The sequence below is a fragment of the Physella acuta genome, unplaced genomic scaffold (assembly GCF_028476545.2).
Source record: "Physella acuta isolate Inbredline_101_S28 unplaced genomic scaffold, ASM2847654v3 ptg001837l, whole genome shotgun sequence".
NCBI classification, from domain to species: Eukaryota; Metazoa; Mollusca; class Gastropoda; family Physidae; genus Physella; species Physella acuta.
Genome location: NW_026733346.1, coordinates 163,232 through 182,872, shown reverse-complemented (window position 1 = coordinate 182,872; position 19,641 = coordinate 163,232). Strand labels below are relative to the sequence as shown.

Genomic DNA, 19,641 nt, shown 5'->3' with positions numbered 1-19,641 from the left:
AACAGAGTTAACATGTAAGGGCTGCAGTATCAATTAATATAGGCTGTTAGTGACATCACCCATTCTGTCTATCTCTGATTGTTAAACATTTATTATATTTTTATTGAAAGATGATAATATTCATTAAATAAGTAAATTCTATTGCAACTGAATATATATCCCTAATTTGTATTTTTTTAAAACAAAAACTATATTATAATATAATGAAATATATGAAATACAAATCTGACTATCAGAGACCATCTCCTGAAGTCTCAGCTTCTTTTCCAAACAGACTTTCCTTCTGGTGGATGAATGGGTAAGATATATTTTTCTACACATTATAACTTGAGCTAAGATTTTACATACAAATGCAAAAAACCATAACCCAATGGGCAGGTAAATAATTAGATTATCTTACACATTGTTTAATTAAAGAAAACATTTTAATAAAACCAAATTATGATCTAAAAACAAATATTTGTTACTTTTATCCAAAAGTTTAATGCATATTTTACTGTTTTACTTTCAATCAGAAGTTTTAAAGGATAAATGTATTTCCTCTCTTTTAGTTTAGTCTTCCGAGGTTATCGTAAAGGCTTAAAAGAAGATGACTTGTTTGAACTTCACCCCAGAGATAAAGGAGAAAGAGTTGTCAGACAGTTTGAGAGTGCATGGCAGAAAGAGCTGGTCAATGCCAGAAAAAAGAAAAGGTGAATTATTTATTTTGAAACATATTTTTTTAACAGTTTGTTTATTTTTATTTTATATCATTGAAGACTGAATATTGTTGTAGGTAAAGGTAAAGTAGACTATCCAACATTACACCTTTAGATAGTTAACTAAGACTAACTGGTCACATTCGAGGGATTGTGACAGGTTTTATTTCCAGATCTGTCCTTCTCAGCAAGCTGAACACATTAAAGAATATAACGTTATAATTATAAAGTATAACATTTGTTATCACTATATATTTTTAGCAGACCCCATGTGAAACAAAAAAAATGTATTCAATGAAGTTTTTGATTTTAAAAAGAAAAAAAAGTGTCAAAACTGCTCTAAATACTGAAATGTATAATAATAAAAAAATGAAGTGCTAATAAAGATAAATATTCTATAATCAATAAATATAATTTTTTTTTTAAAGTTAAGACAGTTTATAATGACCAAGAGAATATAACAACATTGAAATATTTTTTCTACAGAAAAGTTGAAGGAAACAGTGTTAGGAACAAAACAAATGAGAAAACAAAATTGATACGCTATAGTAGTTTTACCAAATTCAAAGCTCAAGATGATAAAAAAGAAAATAACGATATCTTACCTGCTTCTTTACTCAAGGTATGTAAATAAAATACAAAGATTATTCAGATGATTTCAGCGGTGAATAGCAATGATAGATTTTGTTTTTCTCAAACCAGTCAAATGTTTGATCACTTTTATTTAACTACTTTGCCAGGTGCTAATAAAAACTTATGGCTTAGATTTGCTTTTGGCCCATTTCAACAAGTTTATTTATGACCTGTTGCAGTTTGTTAACCCCTTACTACTAAGGTAATGACTTAATATTAGTTATTCTATGCCTACGTTATTAGTTATTAACTTCAAAAGTATAAAATATACTTTTGTTAAATTTAAAATATTCTTTTACATTTAAAATCACAAGGGATATAATTCTAACAAAATTTCTATCTAGTCAGTTGATTAGCTACACCAGTAACAAACAAAAGTATCAGGAGAATGACCAAGAATGGAAAGGGTATGTTTACGCGTGCTCCTTCTTCGTTGTTTCCACTGTGGGATCCATAATGTTTAACCAGAATTCACATATTGGTATGACTTTAGGAATGAGGGTCAAGGCTACACTTATTGCTGCAATTTACAAAAAGGTAAACAAAAATATATTTAACAATTTTTTTTTAAGTATATTGGTGATGCTACTTAATTTTTTAAAAATTAAACCAATAATGTTTTTTTTTACTAAACTAATACTAACACATTGTAAATTTTATCTAGGTAACAAAACAGTTGTGTTTGTACCAGTTTAAAAAAAAATGATGTAGGTCTATTTATTTGTGTAGAGTCTTACAGTAAGCAATGAAGCCAAGAAGGAAACAACAGTTGGGGAAATAGTCAACCTGATGTCTGTAGACTGTCAGAGGATGCAGGATGTTACAGGGTACCTGTGGATGCTTTGGTCAGCCCCATTACAGGTTAGTTTTTTAATGGTTTTGTATACATTTTATATCATACATTATTGGAGGTGTAGCCCCATTTTGTTTACTGTCAAATAATTTTAATATAGTGATACATAGCATCAGCTACATTGCAGGTGTACCTTCATTTCGGTTGATTTCTTTTAATATTGATTTAAATATTAATTATATTTTGGAACCAAGTTGGCGCTGGTGTGTATGTCAATGCTTTCTTTTAATAAATGTCAAATATACAGAGTAATTGACATAACAAATTGTTAATGTTTCACCTTGATAATTGCCATACATAACATAATTTTCAGATGTCTTGCATGCTTATTCCAAATTAATTATTTTTTTATTATACAATCAGTAATCAGGCTGTGAATGTTATGGGTGTGGCCTTACTTTTTGATTGACACAAAATATTTTCCTCTAACCCAGATAACACTAGCACTATACATGTTGTGGGATGTGATGGGCGTGGCTACACTTTTTAATTGACATGAACTTTTGTGTTTCCTCTAACCTAGATAACACTAGCCCTGTACATGTTGTGGGATGTAATGGGCGTGGCTACACTGGCAGGTCTAGGTGTGATGATTCTACTGATGCCAATCAACGGTCTCATAGCCATGAAACAAAGGAAATATCAAATCAGTCAGATGAAGTTCAGAGACCAGAGAATAAAACTCATGAGCGAGGTCCTTAGTGGGATCAAGGTATACATTCATCCACTATAAATCATTTGAGTGTTTAATGTGGAGTCAAGATGTTCTGTGATGTTTTGTACATACAAAAATACATTTTTTTAAAAAAATAAATACACTTAAAAAATAAATATTTAAAAATGTAAGGATGTATATGTATGTTTATAAATATATGTATACAAGTATTTATATAAAGCATATAATATGTATATATAAATGTAAATTGTATGAATATGTGAAGAGATTTATATGTTTATCACTTTTGTAAATTGTATGAATATGTGTGAGATTTATATGTTTATCACTTTAACAAACATTTGTATAAATTGTAGAAATCATCAATTCTCAACAAAATTGCTATTGTTTTTCTTTTTATGGCACTCCACCAAATTAGCAGATTAACATTCATTACCATAAGTAACATTATTTTAATATTAGATACATTTTTGGTTTAATTTTATACTAGAGTGAGTTTAAAAATATACATCTGTCTTTAAATTGAGTTGTTTGTTTTTACTCTCTTGTTATATTTACATTTCAGGTGCTAAAACTGTATGCTTGGGAGAAATGTTTCCAGGGTAAGGTGGAAGAAATCAGAGGAAAAGAGCTGGCCCTTTTGAAGAAAACAGCCTATTTAAACGCAATCTCAACATTTTTTTCTACAACTGCACCTTATATGGTATTTTAAACTAAATCAAACTTATTAACTTAATGAAGCGCTCCACCAACCATACATGTATATATATATATATATATATATATATATATATATATATATATATATATATATATATATATATATATATATATATATATATATATATATATATATAAAGATATAGACCCAGATATTCCAATATATTTATTTCTAAAGCTTTGTAAATTTAAAGTTAAAGATAATGCTAAATTATTTAGTAAAAGTAGTTTTCAAATGTTTACCATTGTTCATTCTGATTTCTTTAGTAGACCACCTAACCAGATTTTACTCTATATTCAAAATTACAATGCAAAAAATATATCTGTATTACACTCTAGACAAATTTAAAATAATAAAACTATATGTGTTACTGATTTTGTTATATTTCCTGTTTTCTAAAGGTAACCTTGGCAACCTTTGCCACCTATATTCAGGTGTCTGACTCTCACTACTTGGATGCTAACAAGGCGTTTGTTGCCCTGACTTTGTTCAACATCCTGAAGTTTCCTGTCAGCTTACTGCCAACAATTGTAACCTTCATGGTCCAGGTGAGAAAATGTAGCACTTGTTACCTTCACTGTTCAGGTGTTAGCCAGTATGGTCTAGTGCTAGGACTGGTTTAACAGCTGGCAATACTTGTGTGAGAGGGTTCAGATCTTATTCCTGTTGTTTTATTTCTTGCTTAAATTGCTTTTAAGTCAACACAAAGAAAGGAAAAATTTAATAATAGTAAATAGCACAAGTTTATTATCCTCTTAGTTTAAAAAAAAATATATTGAGGTTAGTTTAAAAACAATTCCCTCCTCCCCCCTCCCCTCGGTATTATATTTTATATACAGAAAAATCAAAATAATAACTTTTAATAACAATTAAACATTAATTTTCAAATTTCAAAATTAGTTCGTTTTTGAACAATTCATCATTAATGTTCTATTCTCAGAGAAAAATTTAACAAGTTTTGGATACGTTTAAAATAAGGGGCAGTTATCAAAATTGTATAATGTATTTGCTAAATCTAACCAGCATTTTTTCTTTAAATGGAAAGTTGTCTCCCTTGGAACACATTTTAATTTTTTTTTTAAACACTCAGAGTTTCTTTCAGGCATCTCTAAAGCCCCACCCCCCCCCCCCCCACTCCCTCTCTGAACTCTGTAGAAAAATGAAGGCCCATATTAATCATATAGATGCTATAGAATTTAACCAGTATACTAGTTCATGCTAAAGATATCCTTACAAAATATTTTTTAGACAACAGGTAAGTTCAGCTGTGCTTGCACTGATACAAACGTATCACCTTCCACAGGCCAATGTGTTACTAATACAAATGTGTGTCATCTTCCACTGTGTCACTAATGCAAACATGTCACCTTCCACAGGCCACTGTGTCATTAAAGAGAATAGAAAAGTTTCTCAGACAAGAGGACCTGAACTTTGGCTGTGTTCAATTTAACTCTAGTGCTAGTAGGTCATTTGTACAGTTTACCTTTGATGCTAGTAGGTCATTTGTACAGTTTAACTCTAGTGCTAGTAGGTCATTTGTACAGTTTAACTAGTAGGTCATTTGTACAGGTTAACTCTAGTGCTAGTAGGTCATTTGTACAGTTTAACTAGTAGGTCATTTGTACTGTTTAACTCTAGTGCTAGTAGGTCATTTGTACAGTTTGACTCTAGTGCTAGTAGGTCATTTGTACAGTTTAACTAGTAGGTAATTTGTACAGTTTAACTCTAGTACTAGTAGGTCATTTGTACAGTTTAACTAGTAGGTCATTTGTACATGTTAGCTCTAGTGCTAGTAGGTCATTTGTACAGTTTAACTCTGGTGCTAGTAGGTCATTTGTACAGTTGACCTCTGGTGCTAGTAGGTCATTTGTACAGTTGACCTCTGGTGCTAGTAGGACATTTGTACAGTTTAACTAGTAGGTCATTTGTATTGTTTAACTAGTAGGTCATTTGTACAGTTTAACTCTAATACTAGCAGGTCATTTGTAGAGTTTAACTCTAGTGCTAATAGGTCATTTGTACAGTTTAACTCTGATGTTCTTATGTTAAACATCTCATTTTAAATGTAGGTTTTGGTGATGAAATATAGGTGTAGTATTTATTACTAGGTGTTTTTTTTTTATATAACTTACTGATAAGAATTTGAATAATAAACATTTTTTTAATTTGGCACAGTAGTTTCCCTTGTTAATTTGTTATTTTTATAATTAACAGAAGATGCTATAAAAATAAAACAAGGAGACTTTACATGGGACAAAACACATTTTATTCCAACCTTAAATGAGTAAGTATGGCACAAATATATAAATAAAATACAATAAGCTACTTTTATTTTAGGTGTTTTTAGTTGTTTTTTTACAGCCTTTAATAATTAAAATTTTTGGTATTCTGACTCAAAATATTTGTTTTCACTTTTCAGCATAAACCTCTCAATACCTGATGGTCAGCTGATAGCTGTAGTTGGTCAAGTTGGTGCTGGGAAATCATCACTTATTTCAGCCATTTTGGGAGAGATGGAGAAACTGCAAGGGGAAGTTACTGTGAAGGCATGAAAAAATTGTTATTTATTTGATTGATAATGGTCTCCTGTTAATTAGTTTATTATATAACATAATTTCCAGTGATTTCAACTGTAATTTCTTCCTTTGACTATTCTTTAAACCCTGCAACTTCCAGTCCAGCATAGCCTATGTACCCCAACAAGCTTGGATCCAGAATGCCACACTCAAGAAAAATGTTCTCTTTGGTAAAGACGAGGACCACAAGGTCTATGATGAAGTACTGGAGGCCTGTGCCCTCAAACCTGACCTGGAGATTTTACCTGGGGGAGACTTGACAGAGATTGGTGAAAAGGTAGGCAATCATTGGATTATTTCCCTTTTTATTAATTATCTTTCTAAATAGAGACTGTTTTTTTCCCATGTTTTCTTTAACTTGCTTTCGCATCTGTTTGTCTTTCCATCAAATCTTGCGATCGAAATTTTGGGCACTTCCCAGTTAGCTAGCGCGCTGAAATTTTCAGGGAAGCTTTGTTTCCGATGAAAATACAATACTTAATTATTATTATTACTAAATTGATCCATGGAAAAAATTTTATTGATCATTTTAGACTCCTTTTGATTTGTACAAAAAAGGGACATAGCCTAGTAATTGTAATTTGATAAAAACAAGGTTTGGTACTTTCCTTCTTCTGGCTTACTGAAAAACAAATGAAAAATCAAATCTACTTTTAGTTCAATCAGAAAACGTGGGTTTTTAAAAAAAAAATTTTATGACAATTATTAATTTCTGTCATTACTGTATAAACAGAAGACATATTAGGGTTAAAAAAATAAAGTTTTGATTGATCCAAAACAAAGTTATGAACTGTGGGAGATGTTTACAATGTCACATACACTTGTCAGCTACTAATTTTTTTTGTCCCCCAACTATCTTTATTTTATAAATGCTAATATGGGGACTTTATATTTAATAATAATTATAGATTTGTTAATTTATATGAAAAACATAAAATATTAACTTTTGCTAGAATGTTAACTTACACTAAGATATGGTAAAATGCTAACAAACCCTCAAATGTTAAAAGTAAAATTAAAGTTCCCTCTTCAAACCTGACGGTCTATAGGGCAAGTGAAGTATAGTTCACTTGTTTCTGTGACCTCGGCATATGAAGAGATAGTGTGGTCAGCACTATGCCCAGCCGCATTTACTTTCTCTAACGTGCGTTAGTTACCCATCAGAGCTGGGTGGACTCAGGGACGGTCTGCTGACTTGAACCCGGTTTCGAACTCGAGACTTATGGGTTAGCAGTCCTGCTCTCTACCGCTAGACCACTCCGTCCCCTCAAATGTTAACTCAAGAAAAAATGTTAAACATTTGTCAAACACCTAAACAGGGCATTAACTTGAGTGGTGGCCAGAAACAGCGTGTCTCAATGGCCCGAGCTGTCTACAGTGACGCAGATATTTATTTGTTAGATGACCCTTTGAGTGCTGTTGACTCACATGTTGGAAAACATATTTTTGAAAAGGTCATGTCATCAAATAATGGCTTGTTGAAAAATAAGGTATATATTGAAGTAATATATTTGTTACAAAAATTTTTAAACATTATAATTATTTACTTCAAAAGGAGGTTAATTTTTTAAAAAAATAATGTAAGTAAGCTAAGATGCGCTGTAGTTCGGCCATGCAGTAATTTTGAGCAGTGATTTTGTAAAATAAATATATCCTTGTATAAGACTTTTAGTAGAGCGTACACAGACAATACATTTTGCACACTAGCTTTTACCTCTTAGAGGGAATATTGGTTGCAATGAGCAAGATGATAGTTTATGGGTTAAAAAGTGGATATTAATATGTTTATAAAATCAATTATTTAACTACATCATCATCGTTTCCTGTTGGTGCCCAAGACACATGGGACAGATAAAGTAGAGTTTTTCTGTTTCAGTGACCTTGGCATATGTAGGGATAGTGTGGTCATCACTATGCCCAGCCACCTTAATTTTCCCTAATGTAAGTTAATTACTTATCAGAGCTGGGTGGACTCAGGAACATTCTACTGAATGTTTTAACTAAATAAGTATCTTAAAATATTTAAAGTATTTTGGATCGTAAAAAATAAGTTTATAAAAACATTTCGCAGCTATGAAATCTTAGGTTTCTTAGTCCGTTAATGTATTTCATAGCTTTAATTATAGAACTTAGTACTGGTGTGTTAAAACATTCACTGGTTTTAAAATTCAAAACTCTTAAACTGGTGACACAGATTTCACTTTTTAAACTTTTATAGACTCGTATACTGGTGACACAGATTTCACTTTATTGACTCATATACTGGTGACACAGATGTCATTTTTATAGACTCGTATACTGGTGACACAGATTTCACTTTATTGACTCATATACTGGTGACACAGATGTCATTTTTATAGACTCGTATACTGGTGACACAGATTTCACTTTATAGACTCGTATACTGGTGACACAGATTTCACTTTATAGACTCGTATACTGGTGACACAGATTTCACTTTATTGACTCAGACTGGTGACACAGATTTCACTTTTTAAACTCTTATAGACTCGTGTACTGGTGACACAGATTTCACTTTTAAAACTTTTATAGACTCGTGTTCTGGTGACACATGGAGTTCACTGGTTACCTCAAGTGGACAAGATTGTCGTCATGACAGATGGCAGAATCTCTGAGGTCGGGTCATATGAACAGCTGTTGTCACAAGATGGGCCGTTTGCTCAGTTTTTGAAGACTTACCTCACACAGGAGGTGGAGGAGGCTGAAGGTAAGTTGGTTGAACTATCTACGTATTTCATTTTATCAAACTTCTTAATGTGATGATTAAAACATTAGTGTTTCTTTCAGACATACTTCATACTTCAAAGCAGGGGGGGGGGGGAGCTTACAATGGTTCAAATATACATCTTCTTCATTAAAAAAAATTTTCCCCCCACCCCGCAAGCGATGACTGAAAGAAATTCTATGCAACAAAAAATTGTTATGTATAACTTATTTTTTATTTTTTAATATGGATTTTGAATTTATATTTAATTTTTTTAAAATTATGTAAAATATAGACTCTAGGTTAAAATGTTTTCTAGATAAATTAATGAAAAAATATTTTTCAGATCCTGCAGTCAAATCACAAATTTTCACTGGGGGTGAACCAAATACCAGGTGAGTTACCTTTTAAAATTGTATAAGTATGTATAGTTTAAGTGAAGGGTAAATTATTTTGTATGATTGGGACTATTCAACTGTTATCTTGAAATCAATTTACACCATTTTTTCCCTCATTAAAATTAAGATATTCTTTGTAAAAACCAATAAGAGTCTATATAACCTTAAGAAATAAATAATTTATTTAGCATTTTATAAATTTTTTGGTCTAAGAGACATAACAATGTAATTACTAAAAATTGTACGATTGACAAGAGTCTTTTCCCTTGATAAAAAATACATTATTTATTTCTATACATAATAGCCCACAAAGAAATGAAATCGTGTGCAATAGCATATGTACTAAACCTTTTAAAGAATTTAATTAGACCCCCCCACCTACCCCACCATATAAAAAAATTATAAATTTACTCCTACAATTTTCTCTAATTTTTACATCTATTAAAAAAGTTTAATGGTTAAAGAAATTTTCAAAACGTTGTATTAGAGTGATTAAGCTGACTCTTTTCATTATTTTTAATCGGGAATCAACTATTATCACACTACACAATTTTTTTCTCCACTAGTGTAAAAAAATCTGAGAATTTTAGTTTATAATGGAAACTAACTCTTATCATACTATTTGAGGAAAATAAATTACACAGTTCCTTCCCTTTCACAGTACTGGTCAAAAAATATTTCAAAAGGGAAACTAACTCTTGGTATACAATTAGCAGAATATAAATTACATTGTTCTTTCCCTTTGAACTATTTCCACAACGTAGAACTACGAGATTTTTTTAAAAATGAAAATTAACTCTTACTATACTATTCAGGGAATAGTAATTACATTGTTCCCTCCCTTTGACCATCAAATTTTAATTTTAAAAATTTAAATGTTATTTCATTGGAAATACTACATTTCTACTAATAATGAAAGCTATTAAAACATAATTATTAAAAATGTTAGTAGCGTTATAGGGCTACATTTTTTTTCTATGTGTACACATCACTAAAATTTTAAAATTCCAACATATATTGTGGGCTTAGTTTACCCTTCACTACATGTATGTCTGTATTTCTTTACAAGTAAAACAAATTATTAAAATAGGTTATTTGTTAAATTGCATTGACTTGTGCCATACTAATTTTTATATATTTATAAGTATTTATAGGCTAAGTTTATATATTTAAGTACCATTTTAAAATAGTTAACTTACATTTGATATGTTTCTAATAAATTTTCCTGGCATAAATACTTGACCAGCTCACATAAAGAAAAAGATGTGAAGGAAGCGGTCAAGACAGACACAAAGAAATCTAAACCTGGAACAGAACTGACTGAGGAAGAAAAGACAGAAACAGGAAAGGTAAATAATGCTGTCTGCTGCTTTTGTCATTGATTTTATTTTGTTTTTTTCAGTAGTGTAGAAGAAGTGGTTTTGTTTAACTTTAAATTAATAATGACTTAAAACTTATAGGCCCTATATGCCCTATATATATTTGATTTTTACTAATTTTACTTTAAACTACTTTCAAGTAATTAAGATAAATATAATAATGGTTTTATTAGTGATAAAAAGTGTTACTGTTAAGTGTTAAGTATAAAATGACTTACAATTCCCTCCTTAATTAAATAAATGCAGATCTTATCATTCTCACATATCCTGCCATTCACATTCACATTCTGTTATCACAGTATTACTAGACAGAAGAAATAAACTTCCCATTTCCTCTCATAATTTTTCACTTTTCTGACATTGCTTATCTAAAGTTATCATCTTCAAACATTTTCGTTCTCTTATGATAACTTTGGGAATAGCATGCTAGACTGCTAAAAGACTTAAGTTCAAATTCGGTTTCAATCAGTAGAATGCTCCTGTATCTACCAAGCACTGATGGGTACCTAACTTATGTTAGGAAACAAATGAGGCTAACATAGTGCTAAATACATTATCACCTTGTATGCTAAGGCCATTGAAACAGATACCCCATGTGTTGTGGGCACAGTTGGGAAAAGAGTATACTAACTTTACTAAACTAAACATGATTAAATCATTTTGACATTTCACCCAACCTTGTTTACTTATCCCAACATTCCCAATACAAAATAAATCATCTTTATATATCCTCCCATTCCTGCTTCCCTGCAGGTCAGGTACTCTGTTTTCTTGGTGTACTTCAAGGCTATTGGCTATGCTGCAACCATTTTCTTCTTCACATTTTTTGCTGGCTACCAAGCGGTCAATGTTTACTCCAGTATCTGGTTGTCAGACTGGACAGCAGACGACATCCTGACCAACAGATCACTGTCCAACACTAGCCAGTACCAGGATAGAAATGACTTGTATCTGGGTGTTTATGGTGCACTGGGAGCTGGACAAGGTCAGTTGTGTTGCCTGGACAGTGGTCCTCATATTGTTAAAGTAAATGTTAATTATCAGTAAGGGAGTGATTAAAATATGTATGTTTCATTGACTTGACCAATTTAAGTTCTCTTGACTGCTTGTGGACCATAGGGCCTCAACCACAATCTCCCACTTTTTCCAGTCCTTGGCTGTAAAATTTGCAGTTTCCCAAAACACTCCTGCAGTCTTGAGTTAAGAAGATTCTGCCTCAAACTAAATTAATTTATTATTATATGTATTCTACACAAGACATATTAATATACCAACCTCATATCAGCAATTAATTTTTTTAAATAAACAAGATATTGAATTGTTTTTACACAATAAATGAGTCAATAATTATAATGGAAATTAATAATTTTTACCTAATATTTATGTTTTATTTACCTAAAAAAATTAAAAATATTTAAATTTTAATTCATATTTCAGTATTTGCATCAGGTTAATTTGATTTAACTTTCTCCCCAGCAATTCTCATCCTGTTCTACTCCATCATCGCCTCCATCCGCATGGTGCGCACTGCAGGATCCCTTCACAACGGCATGCTGGGAAATGTCCTGCGATCTCCCATGTCCTTCTTTGACACCACCCCCTCAGGTCGAGTGGTGAACAGGTTCTCTGGTGATGTCGAGACAGTGGACAACACCCTGCCCCAGCTCTTCAGGAGCTGGATGAATTTTTTCTTCACAACCATCAACAGCATCGTCGTAGTCAGCTACAGCACACCTGCATTCCTGCTGGTTATTGTACCTGTAGGGGTAGTGTACTACCTGGTGCAGGTATAGACATCTAAAATAGTTTTAACGATTAAAGTTTTTAAAATGATTAGATTTACTTTACATTAGCTTCTTAATACTGTAGAATAATTATTTTATTAATAATAATAAATAGTGATTATAATTAGAATCATTTTAAATTTTGAACTTAAGTTTTTTTTATTTTCAAATGCTGAAAGTATTGAAGTTTTAATTTTTTTAGATTTTTTAAAGTATTAATTATTCCAATTTTTATATTAAAAATGGTCTAAATTATGTATGCTCTAGAGGTTCTACATCCCAACATCCAGACAGTTGAAACGTATTGAGTCCATCACAAGATCCCCCATCTTCACCCACTTCAGTGAAACCATCACTGGGGCAGCTTCTATCAGGTAGTCACATTTACTTGTTAACTGTATATTATGTAGTCATATTTACTTGTTAACAGTGTATATTATGTAGTCATATTTACTTGTTAACAATTTATATAAGGTTGTCATATTTACTTGTTAACAGTGTAGGCTATACAAGGTAGTCATATTTACTTGTTAACACTGTATATAAGGTAGTCAAATTTACTTTTTAACAGTGTATATTAGGTAGTTATATTTACTTGTTAACAGTGTATATAAGGTAGTCATATTTACTTTTTAACAGTTTATATAAGGTAGTCATATTTACTTGTTAACACTGTATATAAGGTAGTTATATTTACTTGTTAACACTTTATATAAGGTGGTTATATTTACTTTTAACACTGTATATAAGGTAGTTATATTTACTTGTTAACAGTTTATATAAGGTAGTCATATTTACTTGTTAACAGAGTGTATAATGTAGTCACATTAAAATATATAAAAGCTTGCCATATTGATGTGTTAACATTTTGTATAAGATAGTCATCTTTTCTGTAATATTTTACAAATTTACAACTATTTATTATCTAAATTGTATTGAAAACTTTTCTTTGCTTTTTACCTTTTTAATAAATATAGTTTGCTTTCCATATGTGAATATTGTGTTTTTTAATAGTTAAATTTTATATAAAAATATTAAAATGAAATATGTTAAATCATGATCATTTTTCATTTACTTTGTTTTTCTTTTAAATATGTTAACTTGTTGTATTTTTTAAAGCTTTTGTTCTTACTTATTGGCCCACATTCCAGAGCTTATAAAGCAACTACAAGATTTAAAGAGGAGTCACAGAAAAGAGTGGATAAAAATCTGGTCTTCTACTTTGGTGGGATTGCATCCAACAGGTTAGCTACAGTGGTATTTTCATCACACAGCCTATATACCATATTACAAAAAAAAAAAATCAGAATTTTTTACCTAAAATTTAGCCTGTAAAATTTTCAGAACTAAACTAAAGAAACCTATTCCACACAATGTGATGGTATTTAAAAACAGTTTGTAAAGAAAAATTTATTTCAAGTGATTTATTTCCCCAGGTGGCTGGCCACTAGGCTGGAGTTCCTTGGTAACATTGTGGTGCTGGCTGCTGCTATGTTTGCTGTGGTCTCAGAAGATATCAGTGCTAGTTTGGTGGGACTATCTGTCTCTTATGCTCTGCAGGTAATTCTGCCTGTTTTTTTTTTCAATAAATTTGTAAAATATTTCAAAGGGACATTAGTAGAGTGTAGACATGTGGTAGAATCTTTCAATCATTTATATTCCATAGAAACAATAAAATATTAAAACATTGCCCAATATGCTGACATTGGTTCCAAATGTAATTTATATTTAGATTAGGGGTTGCTCATATTCATCTAATGCCCTGGTACACAATTTTAGGATTTCACTTCATTGGGTGCATCCATTTTTTCTGAGGCAAAAACAAATATACAAATTGGCTGTGAATGGAGCAAGAGATTTTATATTTAAAAAAATATTATTTGTCACAGGTTACTGGTGGGTTGAACTGGATGGTTAGAATGACCTCTGACCTAGAAACAAACATTGTAGCTGTGGAGAGGATCAAAGGATACACAGAGACTCCATCAGAGGTTAGACATTTTAAATATGTGTTAACACTTTTTCAGGTTAGACATTTTAAATCTCTGTTAACACTTTTTCAGAGGCTAGATTTTATCTGCATAAAAAATATTTTTACATTTACAAAGTTCAGATTTGACAGTAGTATTTTTTGCATTAGGCCTACATTCTTTTAATTTTTCTACTTTGAAATTAAATTTTTTTTATTCTTTTAAAAATAAATTATTTTGAAAATAAATATGATTATTATTTTTAGTAAATCAATTATGTTTAATATAACCAATGTAATTATATATATCTCTGGCTGATTAAATAATTTTATCCATATATATATATCATTTTTTTTATCTTTGGTAACTCCTATTTTTAACAGATCAGTGAGAAAATGTAATATCATATTTAAAGTGTAGGACCTATAATGTCTATATAATCCATAATTTGGATTTCTACATGTTTTATTATAGGCTGCTTGGATTAACCCATTTAGGCGGCCACTGGCCAGTTGGCCCCAAGAAGGTGCAGTTAGTTTTATCAACTACAAGACCAGGTATCGACCTGGTTTAGATTTGGTGTTGAAAGGTCTTAACTGCGAGATCAAAGGTGGCGAAAAGGTTAACATTTTCCTAAAATATTTTTGGTGAAATGAAAATTTAATGTTAAGCTCTTTAGAAGCCATTGTCAGTTTTACCCCCTTGCTGCCCAAGATACATGGGACAGATGAAGCAGAGGTGTCGTTCGAGTGTCACCCGGTGCAGCACCTAATGGTGTCACCCCCATTTATATATATATATATATATATATATATATATATATATATATATATATATATATATATATATATATATGTATATATATATATATATATATGTATATATATATGTATATATATATATATATATATATATATATATATATATATATATATATATATAAATATATATATATATATATATATATATTTATATATATATATATATATATATATATATATATATATATATATATATATATATATATATATATATATATATATATATATATATATATATATATATATATATATATATATATATATATATATAGCTGTATGTAAAATTGGTTTAATTGACAGGTTTATGTTCAGGTGTCACCCCCTCCCCCATATTGGAATCTTTGATTTGTGCTTAAAAAGACTTTTTAACTCTAATTATTCATTAATTAAATTTGAAAAAAGCATTTTTCTACTTAACATTTTTCAATTTTTTGTCTTGGTGTCATTGGGAGCGGTCCACACCCCCGAAGTAGAGTTAATCTTCAGTAACCTCGGCATAAGGGGAATAACATGGTCAGCATTTTACCCTGCTAACTTAGTTTCCCTAATGAATGTGTCAGGTACCCATTAGGGCTGGGTGTACTTACAGATGTTATACAGACTCCAGACTCAAACTTTTGAGTTAGTAGTTGTAACCTCCATACATTACAAGTATTAGACTTTATTTATCTACACTTAACATAGTTACACAGAACTTAAACAGTAAACATGCTAGTAGCATTGAACTTTATTCACTTGCCTATAAAATTAAACAGAGTTAACCTGGTTAAATTGTTTTAAATTTTTTCTCTAGGTGGGTATTGTCGGCAGAACAGGAGCTGGAAAATCTTCAATGACAGTTGCGTTGTTCCGCTTGATTGAAGCTGCCAGTGGTAGCATTGTGATAGACAACACCAGCATTAGTGACATAGGGCTGCATGACCTCAGGTCAAAGATCACCATTTTACCACAGGTAATCTTCAACTGATAAAATATAAATATAAACAATTTATTATAAAAATAAATAAGTTGTGTATTATGAGCATTTGTAAAAGTTAACATTAGAGAGTATTGATTCAACAGTTATACTAACTTGATTACCAATTAGGTTTTTATTCATGTTTATGAAATTAACCATGGCAAAATGTTTTTCTTTACCTCTATTTAAAAGAAAAACTAATATTGATATTATGTAATTGTTCAATCCACCAAGGATTATTTTCTTTTTATATCAATCATGTGACTGCCCTACTGACATTAATATTTTGCACTCTTCAACCCACGCAGGATCCTGTATTATTTTCTGGCACACTGCGCATGAACCTTGACCCCTTTGATTCCTACTCTGATGCCATGATATGGCAGGCTCTTGAACACGCTCACCTGAAAACATTTGTGGAGGAAGTTTCAGGTGGATTGTCTTATGAATGTGGAGAAGGGGGACAAAACTTAAGGTCAGGGGGAAAAAATTTAAAACTGCTAATTTTTATAAAGAGGTAAATTTAATTAAACTGACCCTTGCTTCATGAAGCAAATATTGCATGGGTTTCCTTGTTTAATATTTAAATGACTACCCAGGTATATATAATATTTAAATGACTACCCAGGTATATATAATATTTAAATGACTACCCAGGTATATATAATATTTAAATGACTACCCAGGTATATATAATATTTAAATGACTACCCAGGTATATATAATATTTAAATGACTACCCAGGTATATATAATATTTAAATGACTACCCAGGTACATATAATATTTAAATGACTACCCAGGTATATATAATATTTAAATGACTACCCAGGTATATATAATATTTAAATGACTACCCAGGTATATATAATATTTAAATGACTACCCAGGTATATATAATATTTAAATGACTACCCAGGTATATATAATATTTAAATGACTACCCAGGTATATATAATATTTAAATGACTACCCAGGTATATATAATATTTAAATGACTACCCAGGTATATATAATATTTAAATGACTACCCAGGTATATATAATATTTAAATGACTACCCAGGTATATATAATATTTAAATGACTACCCAGGTATATATAATATTTAAATGACTACCCAGGTATATATAATATTTAAATGACTACCCAGGTATATATAATATTTAAATGACTACCCAGGTATATATAATATTTAAATGACTACTGAGGTATATATTTAAAATTACTACTGAAGTTTATTATATATATAAAATGACTACTGAGACATATTATATATAAAATGACTACTGAGGTATATAATATTTAAAATTACTACTGAGGTATAGTAAATTTAAGGATGGTCTGTAAATTATAATTTAAGAAAGCCAATCAAATATCTCTGATATAAGCAACCACATTTACCCTACCTGATTCAGTGTGTAAAACATATGTTAAAAAATAAATACCCATTTATTCTAAATAAATTAAAATTATTTTTTATATTTAATATAAAAAAATTAATTAAAGCAAAATATTAAGTTGTGATATGTTTTTTCCAGTGTGGGCCAAAGGCAGCTTGTTTGTCTAGCCAGATCTCTACTTCGTAAAACCAAAATTTTAGTGCTGGATGAAGCTACTGCAGCTGTTGATATGGAAACTGATGACCTTATACAGAAGACAATTAGGACAGAGTTCAAGGACTGCACTGTGCTAACCATTGCCCATAGACTCAACACTATCATGGACTATGACAGGTTAGTAATCCTTTAATTTTTTTGGTCTCAATTCTGACTCAAATCATGGCTTATGAAATGTAAACATTTTTTTCAATATTTGTTTTATTATTCTATAAAACGTGGACAATCACCAGCTGCTAATTTAATTGTGCTTTAGATCTTATTATTTTAAAATAATTCTCCAATGGAAGAAAAATCTTTTAAAGGTTTTTCCAGTGCGCCACCTGTCCAATACAATATTAATGATAACTATCAAATATTAAATGAATGTAACTCTCTGCAGGCTACATGATTTGGGAATAGAAAATAAGTTAGTAGTATGGCTCTGATTTGTGTAAGTTAGGATATAGTTTATTTAAATCATTGTTAATCCTTGACTGCTTGATGTTTCATTATTTCTGCAATAAGTTTTAGTATGTGATACATTTATGGGAAACAATTGGATTTTGAAATGTAGTGTAGGCTTATGAATTAATAATTTTAATACTTCTTTTTTTTATCTAGAGCAACATTTTTCTGTTCTTTGTTGTTAATTTATTGCAAAACTGTTATAGAAAAATAAATTTCACTATTGGCCTGTTCATTCCAATTGTGTAACTTGAAAAGATTGGATTTTAAGAGTTAATACTGAATAAAAATAAATCCCTGTAAAAATAGACAAAGTTGGTTATTGTATTGCTTATGAGATATTATTGTTATTTTGTAGCTGATTATTTATATAGCGATGGAATAGATTTGTGTTCTATGACACAGCTTTTGATTTTCTTTATTCTCATTTTTGTATAATTTTTTAACTTAAAATAGTTGGATAAATTAGTTGACAACACTGGCTTGTTCATTATTTTATTTATCGTGATATAAACTTAGAATTTGTTTTTGTTTAACATGATATAAAGTTAGAATTTGTCTTTATTTACCACAATATAAGCTTAAAATTGTTAAACTAAGATTGTTAACTTATTGATTGTGAACTGCTTGTTAAATTATTGATTGTGAAATGTTAAATTATTGATTGTGATTGATAAATTATTGATTGTGAACTGTTTATTAAATTACTGATTGTAAACTGTTAAATTATTGATTTAAACTGTTAAATTATTGATTGTGATTGTTAAATTATTGATTGTGACTGATAAATTAATGATTGCAAAATGTTTGTTATTGCCAGGATCATGGTGCTAGACCAAGGTGAGATAAAAGAAATGGATTCACCAACCAACCTGCTAGAGAACAAAAGTTCTTTGTTTTATGGAATGGCTAAAGATGCCAATCTTGTTTAATTGTATACAGGGTATAGGAAATGTTCAACATATGCATAATATCCATTTTATCAGTTTCCTATTCCAAATATATCTTTCTATGATAATGATTATAGTTTGGCTTAAGGATTCAATAAAATTATATGTTGAGTCAATTGTTTGAAGAATATAAATAGTTTATTTTTTTAATATATTTGTATCAAGGAATTTTAAATGAGAATAATATTACATGGGGGATGAGCAGCTGTGCAACCAATGGCACAGTGTGGCTTAAGCGGTAGAGTGCTAGGCTGCTAACTTGAAAGTCTTTGAGTTTGAATCTGGGTCCAATTCAGTAGAATGTCCCTGAGAAGGGGGTCAACGTGGTCGAGTCGGTAAAGCTCAAGGTTGCTAAACCGAAAAGTCTCGAGTTCGAACCGTTAGGCAGATGAGGCTCGTTAGCTTGGGACAGCCACTTTTCTAAGAGAGACAACTC

At 30.4% G+C, this 19,641-nt stretch overlaps 1 protein-coding gene across 1 annotated transcript; it reads left to right on the top strand.

The window, feature by feature from the left end:
- Positions 1–600: 600 nt before the first annotated feature.
- Positions 601–19,210, top strand: LOC131930755 (multidrug resistance-associated protein 1). Its single transcript, XM_059287356.1, has 26 exons — positions 601–692; positions 1,185–1,320; positions 1,676–1,868; positions 2,061–2,192; positions 2,708–2,896; positions 3,426–3,563; positions 3,983–4,129; positions 4,958–5,042; positions 5,796–5,865; positions 6,001–6,127; positions 6,258–6,434; positions 7,477–7,647; positions 8,711–8,885; positions 9,229–9,277; positions 10,527–10,629; positions 11,413–11,644; positions 12,136–12,446; positions 12,711–12,817; positions 13,595–13,687; positions 13,880–14,003; positions 14,333–14,434; positions 14,888–15,034; positions 16,028–16,186; positions 16,501–16,667; positions 17,731–17,925; positions 19,076–19,210. Exons 2-26 carry the CDS (start codon positions 1,274–1,276, stop codon positions 19,185–19,187), a joined length of 3,552 nt encoding a protein of 1,183 aa, XP_059143339.1. The 5' UTR covers positions 601–692; positions 1,185–1,273; the 3' UTR covers positions 19,188–19,210.
- The last annotated feature ends 431 nt before the right edge of the window (positions 19,211–19,641 follow it).

What these genes read in the sequence shown, in the direction of transcription:
- LOC131930755 (XM_059287356.1), top strand. Translation starts at nt 1,274, where the DNA reads ATGATAAAAAAGAAAATAACGATATCTTACCTGCTTCTTTACTCAAG. An exon ending in TTTATTCCAACCTTAAATGA is followed by an intron (nt 5,866 to 6,000) that starts GTAAGTATGGCA and finishes TTCACTTTTCAG; the next exon opens with CATAAACCTCTCAATACCTG. An exon ending in ACTATCATGGACTATGACAG is followed by an intron (nt 17,926 to 19,075) that starts GTTAGTAATCCT and finishes TGTTATTGCCAG; the next exon opens with GATCATGGTGCTAGACCAAG.